Source organism: Hippocampus guttulatus, chromosome 9 (assembly GCF_054856545.1).
Source record: "Hippocampus guttulatus isolate MCC_2025c chromosome 9, RoL_Hgut_1.0, whole genome shotgun sequence".
Taxonomy (NCBI): Eukaryota; Metazoa; Chordata; class Actinopteri; order Syngnathiformes; family Syngnathidae; genus Hippocampus; species Hippocampus guttulatus.
The window spans coordinates 5,927,235-5,941,417 of NC_141269.1; the positions used below are offsets into that span (position 1 = coordinate 5,927,235).

The 14,183-nt window shown below is 43.4% G+C and overlaps 1 protein-coding gene across 3 annotated transcripts in view; it reads left to right on the forward strand.

The window, feature by feature from the left end:
* The window catches only part of LOC147200046 (caskin-1), a 33,795-nt gene that overhangs the window by 9,459 nt on the left and 10,153 nt on the right, over window positions 1-14,183 (forward strand). For 2 of the 3 annotated variants that reach the window (XM_086119937.1, XM_086119938.1), the window contains exons 3-15: window positions 494-591; window positions 4,351-4,496; window positions 4,626-4,721; window positions 4,824-4,945; window positions 5,046-5,154; window positions 6,345-6,453; window positions 6,845-6,939; window positions 7,185-7,299; window positions 8,791-9,084; window positions 10,390-10,488; window positions 11,039-11,223; window positions 11,724-11,805; window positions 12,850-12,917. In XM_086119937.1, coding sequence (XP_085976063.1) covers window positions 494-591; window positions 4,351-4,496; window positions 4,626-4,721; window positions 4,824-4,945; window positions 5,046-5,154; window positions 6,345-6,453; window positions 6,845-6,939; window positions 7,185-7,299; window positions 8,791-9,084; window positions 10,390-10,488; window positions 11,039-11,223; window positions 11,724-11,805; window positions 12,850-12,917 — 1,618 coding nt within the window. The remainder of the gene's footprint in view (window positions 1-493; window positions 592-4,350; window positions 4,497-4,625; window positions 4,722-4,823; window positions 4,946-5,045; window positions 5,155-6,344; window positions 6,454-6,844; window positions 6,940-7,184; window positions 7,300-8,790; window positions 9,085-10,389; window positions 10,489-11,038; window positions 11,224-11,723; window positions 11,806-12,849; window positions 12,918-14,183) is intronic. The other variant, XM_086119939.1, reaches the window with a different exon arrangement.

A 14,183-nucleotide genomic window follows, 5' to 3' on the forward strand; every position in this document is an offset into this window, starting at 1 on the left:
CTTTGTGATTGGTTTCATCGTAATGCGCGCACATGCACGGTTTGCCACCGTGTTCCATTTGGCTTTGGATTTTTTTTTTTTTTTTTAACAAGTTGAGTGGAATCACATCATTGGTGCCAACTGCATCGTTAATGACTGATGATTGGTCGATTCGGCTCCAGGGCCCGGCTTCTACATTCACGGGGGATCCATTAGACACTCCCGCATGTCCACAAACACACACACACACACACACACACACACACACATGTACACACACATGCGCTACGTGTGTATGCCAGGCTCTAGGGCAGAGCAATTGCTTATTAATGGAAGTAGGTCATTTGAACCCCCCCCCCCCCCCGCTTCCCCCCTTTTCGTCGCTCTCACACTGAGCCGAGGGGTGGAGCTGTTCTATGCCAAAGATTAATTCGGCTTCAAGTTATGCTCTTGATTTTACGCATACGCGTGTATTGACGTGTAACGTTTTCACCTCATCTGTGCATGTGTGAAGGTTGTCGCCTCTGCATCACGCTGCTCTGAGCGGCAATAAGGAGATGATCTCTCTGCTGCTGGAGGCTCAGGCAGCCGTGGACATTAAAGACAATAAAGGTAAAAAAAAATAAAAAATAAAAAAGGTCATTTGCATATTTCATTTCGCTGTGTTGAAGGTTTACAACACTGAGCAAATGGGGGAAGAATTCTCATTGGGAAATGAATGGAAGTGGAAGATACGGCGGACGCCATCTTGCTTGTGAGCAATGCATTGTGGGTTGATCTCAATTTTACAAGAATGAAATCAGAATATTACATCACAAACTTGTGATTTTACAGGAAATCATTGTTTTACAACACAAAAATGTTGCAAGAGTCAAGTCCTGGTATTCCGAGAAAAAAAAATTCTTGACAATAATAAAAAAAATCATATCATTTTTCAAGAATAATAATGACAACCAAGAAGTGCACTCAAACCCGGAATGCATTCAACAAACATTTTTGGAGGACAGTAGAAATATTTAACAAGATCCGAAATGTTTTCAAGAATTGCAGCTCCTCGAAAGGTGCGCCTCAAATTTGAGGTGCCGTTTATAAAAAGCTGTTGCGGCCATAAATGCGGAGAAAAACAAGCCCCTGTTTATGTAATCAAACGGTGAGCTTTCTGAGGACAGAAATAATATTTGTACAAAAATGACAGATTTGTGTGCACAGCAAACAGAGAGCAGACGTGAGAGCCTGAGCCAAGAGAAAGCAGCACAGCCCAGATTTGCGTCCCCCCCTCCCTTTCTAATATCACCATCCATCCCAGTCTGGCAGAACAGGACAGGACAGGACAGAAGTCTCAATGCAGATGGAAGGCGTAAATCCTCCAGGATGGAGGACTGCCTCTTCCCAAGTCTGTCATGCATGGTGTGTCTCGAAATGGACGCTGACCCCACCCCAGGCCTTCTTTTTGCTGTACCTCCTATCTGAGTAGTTCACCACAGAGGATGTTGCGAGGAACCCATCAATTATTTGTTTGTTGCGCTCCTGAAGGGATGTAGGAGGCTTTGTGCATGTCCGCGTTATAGTTGACATGTTAAAAGATGTCACACTGGTTGTGAAGAGTTAAGGGTTTATATACTGTATATATATATATATATATATATATATATATAAACACACAGACACCAATAACTGAAAAAAAAAAAGTAAATAAATAAATATATAGAAGAAAAACAATTTATGACAAGGTAAATCCAGGGTTGCTCAGCTGTAAGCATGTGGGGGTTCCACCGTAATGCTTTATGCAAAGACTAAAGAATATATGCCTATGAACGTGCTGTTAGCGCCGTTGTGGTAGCGAACACAGCCGACTAACTTCCCGGCCAATTAAAGCGGCTCCACTCATGCCCTTAAATTCAGCTCAACAGCAGCGCACAGTTTTTGACATTATGGAAGCAGAAATTGACTCACTGGAGTGCATGCAAATGATCAAAGCGTGCAATCATTTGTGTCCGTTTGTGAACTGGCCCTCAGGCTATGCTTTCCCCAGCCCTAACCCCCTGGCATATTGAATTCTTTATCTTCGTTTCATAAACACAAAGTGAATTGGGCCCCCTTCTTCCTTCCATTTTTCTGTATTTGGCCTACAGTGGAAAACATTTAGACAGCCCCGTATGAAGGCAGCCAGCAGTTAAAACGATGCCAGGATAAGGTGGCCGACCTGGGCATCCCTGTTGATTCTTGCCTTGGAAGAAAAAAACAGGCAACTCGGAAGGTGGCCAATCAGCGGAGCCAACATGCTTCCTGGGGGGTAGTGGAAGATCTTTCTAAATATAGCAAATGGTGTGTAATGTCATGCCTGCTTTGTCTACGCGGAATTTGCTGGCAGAGTTCTGAGTGGGGGAGATTCTAAATCCTTCCCTGACCGAAGTGTGTAACAGTGTCGGTTTTTAAACGAGACGCGCAGCCTCTGCTCGTATACATTAAGAGCCATGTTGTCCCATGTGCTCAAGAGTGAAAGGGTGCACTTAAAAACAGTTGGATGAAAAATAAGCCAAACCTTTGCGTTACTCATGCAAAAAATTGGGTCAAAACAAACCTAGACTATTATGTTGTCACACACCATTTGCCAAACTGCTGCTTAGTGTAAAGTGAGCTGAGTTGAGTTGAGTTGTGGGTGTTCCATTAACCTGCCATGCATGTTTTCGGAATGTGGGAGGAAACCGCAGTACCCGCAGAAAACCCACACAGGCACGGGGAGAACATGCAAACGCTACACAGAAAAGCTGGAGCCGGAATCGAACTCTGGGGCGGACATGCTAACCAGTCGACCACAGCTAACTAGCGACTAGCTCTGTATGTATCTAGCTATCGATCTAGCTATCGATCTAGATCGATAGCTAGCTAGATAGATAGATAGATAGATAGATGATAGATGGGGATATATTTATATAAAAATATAAAAAGGTGTAACATCTAACATTAACCCTAACCCATAACCTTAAACCTAACCCTAACCCCCTAACTCTATCTCAACCCTAACCCTAAACCAACCCTAACTCACCCTGCTCTCCCCGACAACCCTAACCCCAACCCTAACCCGCAACTAGCCGAACGTGACGCATCTTTTGGACCCCTACCCCCCCCCCCCAAAAAAAATCTGTAGTTACATTTTAACGTTCCAAGATCAGTGTAATGTTCAAATACGGAATTACATTTGAAAAACAAAGTAGTTTGAAATTAAATAGCAGATGCTCTTGAGCCGCAGGTTGCAGACCCCTGCGCCAGATGTGAGAAAAATGTTTGTGTTTTCCCTTTTAGCAATTTTGCACAATGTGTTTCCATTATGTGAACCATTCAATTAGTCCTAACTGAAGTCATTTGGGGACTTGCTGCATCATATCCAATAATATGCCTCCTCTGTAGTGTTTCCAAGCTTGTCAGTCATCCTTTTGAGACTCTCAAGCTCATCCTTCTGCAGCTGCTCTCTTCCTCTTCTTCTTCCTCTTCTTCTTCTTCTTCTTCTTCTTCTTCTTCATGCCGAAATTTCCCCTCAGAGTGTGGTAGGCCCTCTCTCAAACTGCGCCTGACTCAGACCGGTGATGTGGCTCATCACTTGAATCACAGCTGAGGGCTTTTTGGGCGGCTGCCATTAGAAGGGCACTCACTAACTGGACGGGCACTCACTAACTGGGCGACATGTTTGGATGCGCTGTTCATGGGGGCGGGTTTTACGAATGTTTTCCCCATCCAGGCGTGTCCTGTGACTGGCTGGCAAGTAGTCCAGGATGTACCCTGCCTCTCACCCCAAAGTCAACTGGGATAAGCAATAGACAAGCCATACAGACGCTTGTTATATTTTGTCATTTTCAAAACTTCTGTTATCGGTGCAAATGACAGCAGCTCATATCCTTGTCAAACATGATTGCTTTGACGGATAGATGTACACGATTGCCAAGAGAGTGATGGAATACAAAAGTCAGGGCAGCAATACAAATATGAGCGCCAATACAAATAGCCACAATCATAATAGACATTGGCTTTAATTAAGGGCAATGAAGCCGATGAACTCTGCCTAGCAACAAGAGCCATGAACAGAAGGCAGTGGCTAGTCATCCCTTTTTTACCTGACTTGGACTGATCACCAGACAATAAAAATACACACTTTATTTCAGTTATAACATTTTACAACAAATCACATGTGATTTGGAACATACCAGAAAAACTGTCGCGTTCGCAGTCGACTTACAGTATGAGGTTGGTGTCCCCATTGAACCCCCCCCCCCCCCCCGATCCAGAAATTCTGTGACTTAATATTGTCATGTTAAATTACTACTGGAAGTTTTCCTCGCATCCATGCGCTTAAGGGTGTCACCTTTGTTTATGTAGGGATGCGTCCTCTGCACTACGCCGCCTGGCAGGGCAAGACTGAACCACTGAAAATGCTGCTGAAGGCAGGCTCGTCCGTCAACGGACAGTCGGACGAAGGACAGATCCCGCTCCACCTGTCTGCTCAGCACGGACACTATGACGGGGTAACCGGCTGTGTCCTCGGGCCTTTTTTTGCATTCTTTGTCTGGGCCTCATCGTGCATGCGTTTTGCTTCGACGAAGCGTGACATTTATAATGCAGTGCTTTTTTTGTGTGTGTGTGTGTGTCTACAGTCAGAGATGTTGCTGCAACACCAGTCCAACACGTGCATCTCAGACACGGCGGGAAAAACACCTCTGGACCTCGCCTGCGAATTTGGACGCGTGGCAGTGAGTATGAAAGCAAGATAAATGTCACAAGTAAACCAGTGGTGAATGCAAAACGTGTCATTTCATCCACCTTTTCACACTTGGATTGTATATTTGTGTTAGGTGGTGCAGCTCCTGCTCAGCAGCAACATGTGTGCCACTATGCTGGAGCCCAAACCGTCCGACCCCAACGGGGTGTCGCCTCTCCATCTTGCCGCCAAGAACGGACACATCGACGTGATACGGTCGGAAGACTTCACAAATGATATCAAACAATTTTAAGTCTGTAAAAACGCCTTTAAGTGCGGTTTTGCTACATTCCAATCAGGCTAATACGTGTTGCAGGTTGTTGATTCAGGCTGGCATTGACATCAACAGACAGTCTGAGTCTGGTACAGCTCTGCATCAGGCTGCCCTCTGTGGAAAGACAGAAGTAGTGCGCCTCCTGCTTGAGGTAAGTCGCTCAGGGTCAGGGGTTCTCAAACGTTTCGGGTCCAGGGGAGACCGCCTTCATAACACCAGTTACGGTTGCACTTTGAAATACGTACTTTCAAGTCGCAAATACATTGCCGAGGTGGCCTTGCTCCGGCTGTAAAATATGTAGTTACGACCAGTATTAATACTAATTAAAAAATATTTTATTGAAAGCTTTTCTAGGTCATCTCAAAATGCTGAAAAAGCCCCAATTATTTTCTTCGTCACCTTGAGCGGGAAGCTTATTTCAAAATAACTGTTATGTGTAAACACTACATCATTGTTCTATGGAATTAATTTAGCTTGGTTGGACAACCCTGGTTCAACATTCATATGTTCATAATGTTTGTAAATAAATGTTCCCCTTGGTTTTTTGTCTTTATATGGCGTTATCGGTTGCTGTAAGCAGTGGATTTCCTTGCAGTAGGATCAGTATCATCGTCTTCTAATGTTTGAAGCCTAGCGGGTGTTAGCTTAGCCTGTTAGCTCATTAACAAACATTCTTACATGCTAGCTGTCTTTTTAGCCTGTGCCACCTTCACATTTCTTCAACTCGATTATTTTTTGCCACTATCGCCCTTCTGCGTGCAAAATGGTCTGAGTAGAAAACAAGTTGAGCGTTGGCAGATTTTCGACGGAATATGTCAGGCTGGGCAGTATTTGTCACGCTTGAGAGATGATGCAGTTTTGAGGACGTTAGCCGGAAAAGTCATTATGGAGCTTTTGTTGTCAGCCTTCTGGATGAGAGCGAGGCTGCAGTGACTCACTGGAGTGAAAGTGAGACTGCAAGAACATTCTACATTTGAAGCATAAGGAAGCAGGCAATTGAACTGAAAGCCCCGATTGAAGGAAAGAATATAATTTTAGAGTCTTAAAATAAGTACAGATGGAATATGAGTTGAATTTGTTTCATGACCACTCTCATCGCTTGAATCACAAATCATCTTTCCTCGTTGATAGGAATAGAATGGATCACAGTCTTGCTAAAAGTGGACTTCATTAAAACAAGAGTATAGTGATGTGACTGGTACGGGGTTGCTCAATGGTGTGCAGGGTTGGTATGGAAAGCTACGAGTAATACAACATCGGTAGATGTGGCCTGTCGGTTACGTAACAGACTATACAGAAACTCGCAACGTTATACTGCATGACTGTCATTTATTCACTCAGAGTGGGATCAGCGCCGGAGTGAGGAACACTTTGAGTCAAACTGCACTGGACATCGTGAACCAGTTCACCACCACACAGGCCAGCCGTGAGATCAAGCAACTCCTCAGAGGTGAGCTCTCGAGTGCAAATTTAACACTAGTGGTGTAGGGATGTGACAACAAAATGAAAATCTTTTTTTTTTTTTCCTGTTACTATGTCTCGGCCTGTACAGTAATTAATGAACTCATTATTGTTAGTGAAATTTGATCATTTCCCACATGTGTGGTTGAGAATGACTTCTCTGGATGGTTTGTAAAAGCATTTATGGATATGGTATTGTGTACCGTGGCTCTGCGTGAAGTTCTTTGTGATCTTTTTGGTTTTTTGGAACTAAACGAAAATGATAGTACTCCGGATGGAAGGCGCTTTTGCTTTGATATGAGATGGAAATTCCTCCGATCCTTCGCCGACTGCTTCCTTTCATGCGACTGACTCTGCTCAGCTTCACTTGTGCATTGCAGACGCGTCCGCTGCCATGCAGGTGCGAGCGCTGAAGGATTACTGCAACAACTACGACCTCACCAGCCTCAACATCAAAGCGGGAGACATTATTACGGTACAAAACATCGAGCACCCTCCCCTCCCCCATCCCCTCCTTACCTTGTGAACTCCAGTACTGTGTATTCCTTCAAGTCTCTACTTCATAAAATCAATAGAAATCACTCCCCCCCCCCCCCCATGAAAGTTACAGTATCGCATTCTCAAAAGTATTTAAATGTGTCAAATCATCATTTTATGTATCACATGGAGTCATTATTCACATATGTGGTCTTTAAATAAGAGTTGGTGGTGTGCTGACAGGTTTTAGAGCAGCACTCGGATGGCCGATGGAAGGGATGCATTCACGATAACCGCACGGGGAATGACCGCGTGGGCTACTTCCCGTCCAACATGGTGGAAGTCATCAAGAGGGCAGGTGACCACTCACACCACAGCTGCGTGCGTGCGTGCGTGCGTGCGTGCGTGCGTGCGTGCCTCGGTGCGCGCGTGTGTGCTCAGCAGCCTCTTTACGTAGCTTTAGCCAATCATTAGTAGTAGACAGCTACAAGCGTCATCGGCCATTTTAACAACGTGAATCATAGCTTTTCCCCTCCAAAAAAAAACGTCACGTCAACCTGTCTTTCCCCTCTCCGTGAATATTTCTCCGATTGTTCCATCCAACCTAATGAATCCAACCGTAGACTGTAGATTGGCAATGAACAATGCGTTACCAAAAGTGATGCCAAAAGCTACCTCCTTTGGGGAGTAAAAGACTTACTCATCACACCGCCCCTTTGAGGATTAGGTGGTTCATATCGGATATATTTTGATTGGACGGATATTTTAAATGTATTCATGTTGTCCAGATGTAATCATACAGTCTATGGAAGGAGCCTTTCAACTCAACAGAGGCCTGAATCACAAAGCAACCTTGAATGACCTCTCATCAATCTCTTTTGTTTGAAACATTGCTTTGAGACTGACCATTAGGGATGAACAATTACGGTAGTCAAATTCTCATTGAGTTCTTTTGGAATAAGTATTGCAAAAATGGCCAAGAACAGTTCAAATCTGAATATGTTCAAATGATAAAGCAGTCAAGTCCCACTTGTGCATCTCATTTTTTGGGCCCACGTTAGCATGTGGTGTTCTTCCTGTTTTCTCAGATTTTACTCAAAAATAGCCAGCAAAAAAGGAACAGAGTGAATCTTTTGATGCTGCCTTTTTCTTTTGTGGTGGAGACTGAAACGGATTGATGGCATTTCCATTCATTTCGATGGCTCAAGATGATTTGAAATACCGATTTTGAGAGAGCCCTGCGTAATGCTTTGTGATGAAGGCCTCTGTTACGCATGCCCGTGCTGCTTGTTCATACGTTACTTTTGTCATGGAAAAAGCTTCTATCTCCATTGATGTACATTCCTGTTCAAAAATGTGGTGGTCATTTCACAAATATCCTTATTTTTGAGAAAAAAAAAAAACATAGTTGACATTCACAATGTCAGGCCCCCATTTCTCATGAAAAACGCATATTGGAAGTTTATCCTCATTTGGGGGGTTTCTAGATTTTTTTTTCTTCTCCAAAATGCTTTTATAATGAGAATCAATAACCTGTCCACTGCAGTAACCGCCGTACCCGAAAGGGTTAATGAATGATATGGCTACAAAGTCACGCCATGTGGAGATAGAATGCTTTTCACTCTATTTCCTTTCTTGCTACAGTGGTACTATTCTTTGTTTTGACATTATACAAGTACATTTGGATATGTTCTTTTCTCCTACATTCTCTTCAGATGAATTCTTACTTGATCTTTTTTTTTTTTTAAGTGGACTGATGAGTTGTCGTGTTGTGTTGTTGTTGTTGTTTTGCATCTCTTTTTTTGCACCTTCCTCCTCGTCCTCATCATCCTCTTGGCCTCGAGCCCAGGCCTGTCCCCCTCCCAGCAGTGCCACACGCTGCTACTGCGCAGGCCCAACCCCTGTCCCGTCGGCTCGCTCAACGGACACTCGTACCCCCCCTCCAAAGTTCTCCCCCTGCACCTGCCCTCCCCTCCCACCCCTCACCCCAACGCGCAATCCCTCCCTCGCTTCTCCTCGTTCGGGTACGTGCCTCTTCCCATCTCTCCGCCTTCTCTCTCCACTCCTCCTCCTCCCCCGCCTCCTCCTCTGTCTACTCCTCCTCCTCCTCTCTCCACTTCTCAGGAGCAGCAAAGTCAGACAGGTACATACAGTAGTACACTTCATAGTAGCCATTTAAGATTTATTCCGAGTCACCTGATAACATGATAAGCTGTCCGCTGTAGTAACCGCTGTCCCTGAAAGGGTTCATAAAGTTCCGTCGAGTGTACAGTTATTATTGGGCATAATATTTTGGTGACAAAAATGGAGCTTCACTTGGTGGCACCAGTCACACTAGTCCCACTGGTGTGAATCGTTTTAAGATGAGCGGCAAAAGGAATAGCCCAAGCTTGCGTGAAAAGTGAGGCGGCCGCCAAATGGCCCCCGAACCAGACTTTAGATACCCATAATTTAATCGGATGAAGTTTCAAGAAAGCATACTGTACCAGGAAGTAACTCAACCAGTTTCGTTTGTCCGTTTTAAATGTCAGTGCCAAAAAAGAAAAAAAAAAAAGTCTCGCTGTGATGCTGTGCCAACAATGTTCTTGCTATCCAACATTGTTAATAGCTCAAAATCCAAATCTGGATTTTTTTTTTTCCCCACTAAGGATTAAACAATATTTGTAGAGAGACACACACAAAAAAAAAACATGAGTGATCTGAGAGTAACCCTCCCACACATAAACATGTTTGCATGGCGCCACAGCATGCAAACAATGCTTAGTTTTGCATTTTCAGTCGATAAATTCAAGTCAACAAATTAATTAATACCTCTTTAATAAAGTCAGTCAACATCGAGCAGTATTTTTTTGTCGATTTCGATTGTGCTGTTGTTGTTAATGAAGTGGCCGCTGAGTGCACAACGCAAGCAGCCAGACTGTGTTTAGGAATTTTTAGAAGTCCAATTTGATGGCTAGACGGCAAAAAAATCTTCTTTGAACTCTTTGGAATTACCTGGATTTTTTTAACATTATCAAGTCAAGTCAAGTCAACTGTATTTATAGAGCACTTTCAAACAGCCATCGCTGCATACAAAGTGCTGTACATGGAGCAATTTAACATGTATATTATATTCGTCAACATAAAATGGAGTTTCATCCACATCTGAATCACAATATAAAAACACTTTTTAAACAAGCACCACACTGATGTGTTTTCATGCTTTTATTTGTGTGTTAATGTTGTGTTCGTTAACAAAATAAAAAAAACGTACAGTAATTGTTTCTGTGGTTAAAGAAAACCACGAACAAAAAGCTGATCATATTTTACAGCGATTTTAAGTGGAAATGCAGGCCACTCCAAAGGGATCACATGTCCTGTTCTCGCTCTTGCATAATTTTAAAAAAGAAATTGCGGAAATGTGTTTGGTCATAAGTGTGTGTGTGTGTCCTTTTGCGTGTGTTGACAGGTTCTCGGACCACCGAGTTGAGTCCTCAGGGTTCTCCCACTTTGGGCCAGCAGAGCAGCACGAGTGAGGACATCTGGGTGCTGCGCAAACCGCTCGCAGGTAAACATGAGAGTGTGTGTGTGACTGATAAAAAAGAAATAAATAGACTCCATGCAGTGTTGGGAAGGAACAATCGTGCCAATACTTTGTGAATGTACTTTAGTAGATTTCGCAGTGTATGTACTTTGCTTGACCAAAAAAAAAACATTCAAACTGGCGAATGCTGCTTCTCACTACGAGTACTTTGGAGTTTAATAAAAGGGGTAAATTATTTTGTGTGCAAAAAAGAGGCTTTTTTTCTCCTATTGTGTCTACAACTCATTTCACAATGTTAGCAAAGCATAAAAACCGAGCCAATGCTAGCTAGCCCTCAAACAACGACACCGACGACCTTATTTTTTTTAATTATTTTTATTATGATTCTTTTATTATTATTATTCTCAGTACAATCGCTTTGGAATTTAATAAAAGGCCGACATTATTTTGGGTGCAATTTACTAAAACGGGTATGGTACATAATTGACAGAAAAAATATGTTTTTACTCTCAGAGAGTTTTTTTTTTTTCCCTTCTCCTGAAATGGAAGTACTTTTGCCACCTTTGGTCTCTAGGTGGTGAACGCAGCGGCAGCGTGGGCAGTCTCGGAAGCGCCCGCTCATCAAGCAGCCTGCAGGGCTCGGGGAACACGCATGTGTTGACCACGCCCGCTCCCAGTCCTCACCCAGCACCCACACCGGGAGTCAACACGCACGGCCTCAACGCTCCGGGCCTGAATGCGCAAGCTGAGGGGGTCAAGGTACAACACTCTTTTTGTCACTTTTGTGTGTGTGTGTGTGTGTGTGTGTTGGGTGGTGGGGGTGGGGGGAGGGGGGAGAGAGAATAAATAAACAATAAGCATATTAATACACCATCTGTCAATGGTGACAACTCATGATCAACACGCAGACTGGCTAACGTGTTAGCCATTCAACAGCCAGCCAACTCTACACTTTTATTCATTCACACCCACGTCACTCATCAGACCAGACCCTGCATTTTAAAGCCCCACACACACACACACACTCAAAAGTCACAGATACGACAGTTACTGATTATACACGTGTAACTTGTGTTGGTGTCACGCTTGTCATGACTTTGATGCACTTATTTTGAGTGCCTCTGCTTATGCGTGCGTGCGTGTGTGTGTGTGTGTGTGTGTGTGTGTGTGTGTGTGTGTGTGTGTGTGTGTGTGCGCGTGTGTGCGTGTGTGTGTATGTATTGTGCATGATTGTTTATGTGTCCCGTGTCTTCTTTTAGCTACTGGCCACAGTCCTTTCCCAGTCGGTAAAAGCCAAGGAACATCTCTTGGAGCAGTCGCAGTCCATTGAGCAATCAACCAGTAAGAGCCAAAACAACACGCAAATGCAGCACAACTAGGTTTCCCAACGTCGTCGTTCCGAGTCGGCTCTGACAAACGGTGATTCCCAAATGGAGCGCTAATGTCTGATGTGATTAAACACAACCGCTCGGAAGGATCAAAACATTTCACGCAAACGCAAGGCGTTCCGAAATAGAATGTCACACGGTGATGTGGATCCCGTTTGTCATCGTTTGATCTCTCTAAAGGCCGTCTGTCTGTTCTAATCAGATTGGAGCAGCAGTTGCAGTGTCGATTTACAAGCGGCACTGCGCAAAAACGACTTTATTACCACAGCAGTAGTCGTCACAAATGGAGTTGTTAAAAAAAAAAAAAGAAAGAAAGAAATACTATTTCATTTAACATTATCCCCATGATATACCGTATATTAACAAATTATTTAAAATGTAAGATCATGCATTGTACATTTTGTTAAATGTAATTCATGAATGCAGTTATGCATCTACGTATGGAAACAACTTATCTGTCGAGCAGCAAAAAAATATTTGGCATGTACTCTTTGCTCGAAAGGAGAGTGCCTAATAGAGAGGAGGCCACAATTTATATTACAGTATATGATATCCAAATCTACCGTATTTTCCGCACTTTAAGGCACTTCAGAGTATAAGGCGCACATTCCATGAATGGCCTGTTTTCAGATATAGGGCGCGCCGCATTATAAGACGGACAGAATAGAGGCTACAATAGTGGCTGCGGTTGCATTATGGATCCACTAGATGGAGCTAATCTAAAGGAATACAATACAATACAGCTTTATTTATATCGAGCCTTCACAACCGCTGCAGCTGTAACCAAGAGCTTTACAGAACTTTTAAAATACCACATCCAAGAAATCAGAATATTGATCCGTATCTAAGGTGCATCGGATTAGAAGGCGCACTGTCGGTTTATGAGAAAATTGAATGCTTTTAGGTGCACCTTATTGTGCAGAAAATACAGTATGCTTTGACTTTAATATATTTTCTCTTTTCTGTGTTTTTTTTTTCTCCTCACCTTGACTTCAAGGCTCTTCTGCTTCCACTGTTCATGAGCAGCGGCCATTTGAGCGCAAGGCTGAGGAGGACGATGGGAAAGTGAGTTGGGGTTTTTTTTTTTGGGCTGGTTTCTCGTTCCTATGGTTAGTCAGGGATTGCCTTGCGGGAGTGCGATCTCCGCTTTTACTTGCGAATGCTCATGACTCCTCGGTTTCTCGCTGTCGCCATGGAGACAGGCAGAGTGACGGACACATGGAAGAATCAGTGGGTTTCTTGGCAGTCTTGTCTCCCAGCACTTCCACTCTCATGCCGCTGCGCAATTCACCTGCCGGCCGCACTGCGCGATGTGAGGAGGACTTGAAGCGAGCATTTCGGCACCTTCTACGAGTTTGCGCCGCATTCTCCTCATTGGAGGGGCTCACAGTGACATCACGCTCTGCGGCACTGAAAAACAATTTGTGAATGAACAAGTACACTACAGCGACATATTAGAGTCACCAGGATCAACTAGGGAGCGAATAGTGAAAAACTGTGAGTTAATGACAGCCCCCTCCCCCCATAAATAGTAATACCGTATTGGCCAGAATATAAGACGATGTTTTTTGCATTGAAATAAGACTGAAAAAGTGGGGGTCGTCTTATATTCGGGGTCTAGGCATTATACCCATTCACGACGCTAGATGGCGCTAGATATCATTGAAGCAAATGCTGAACTTGGCTCCCCAGGCCAAAGTGAACCCATCACGAAGAATAAAAATAAAAATAGCGGTAGCATGAAGAAGAAAAATAAAAAATAGCGGTAAGAAAGAAAAGAGAAGAAAATAATGGAAGAGATAACAGAAAATGGAGAAACGTAGCGCCAATCTGGAGAAAAGTGGGTCGAAGATTGGCCAGGTTAACCGGCATCTGAGGAGAAGTTATGATGTAATTTACATTTTAAAAACCAGAAGCCATTCATTTACGAATGTGATTGCGCTGTAGTTTACATATTTAAATGTTCAGATATTAAGATTTGAATGAGGCAAAATAACATGCTTTTTCTCTAAAATATATTGTTATAATCATTTGTTTCAGATGTACTGTGATTATTTTCCGTATAAACATTAATTTGGTGTTCAAAAAGTCTTTTTTCAAACTTGAGTCTTGAAAAAGAGGGGGGTCGTCTTATAATCAGGGCCGTCTTATATTTGGGCCAAGACGGTAATTGCCCATATTAAGAGTTTAAACTGTAAATATACCATAAAATATGACCCCCGCCCCAAAAACCCCCCAAAAAAAACACTTTATCGTTGCATTTATCGTTGCATTAATGGCAGCACAACACAAGCGTGCGGTCCGTTCTAATGCATGGTGTATGTTTGATCA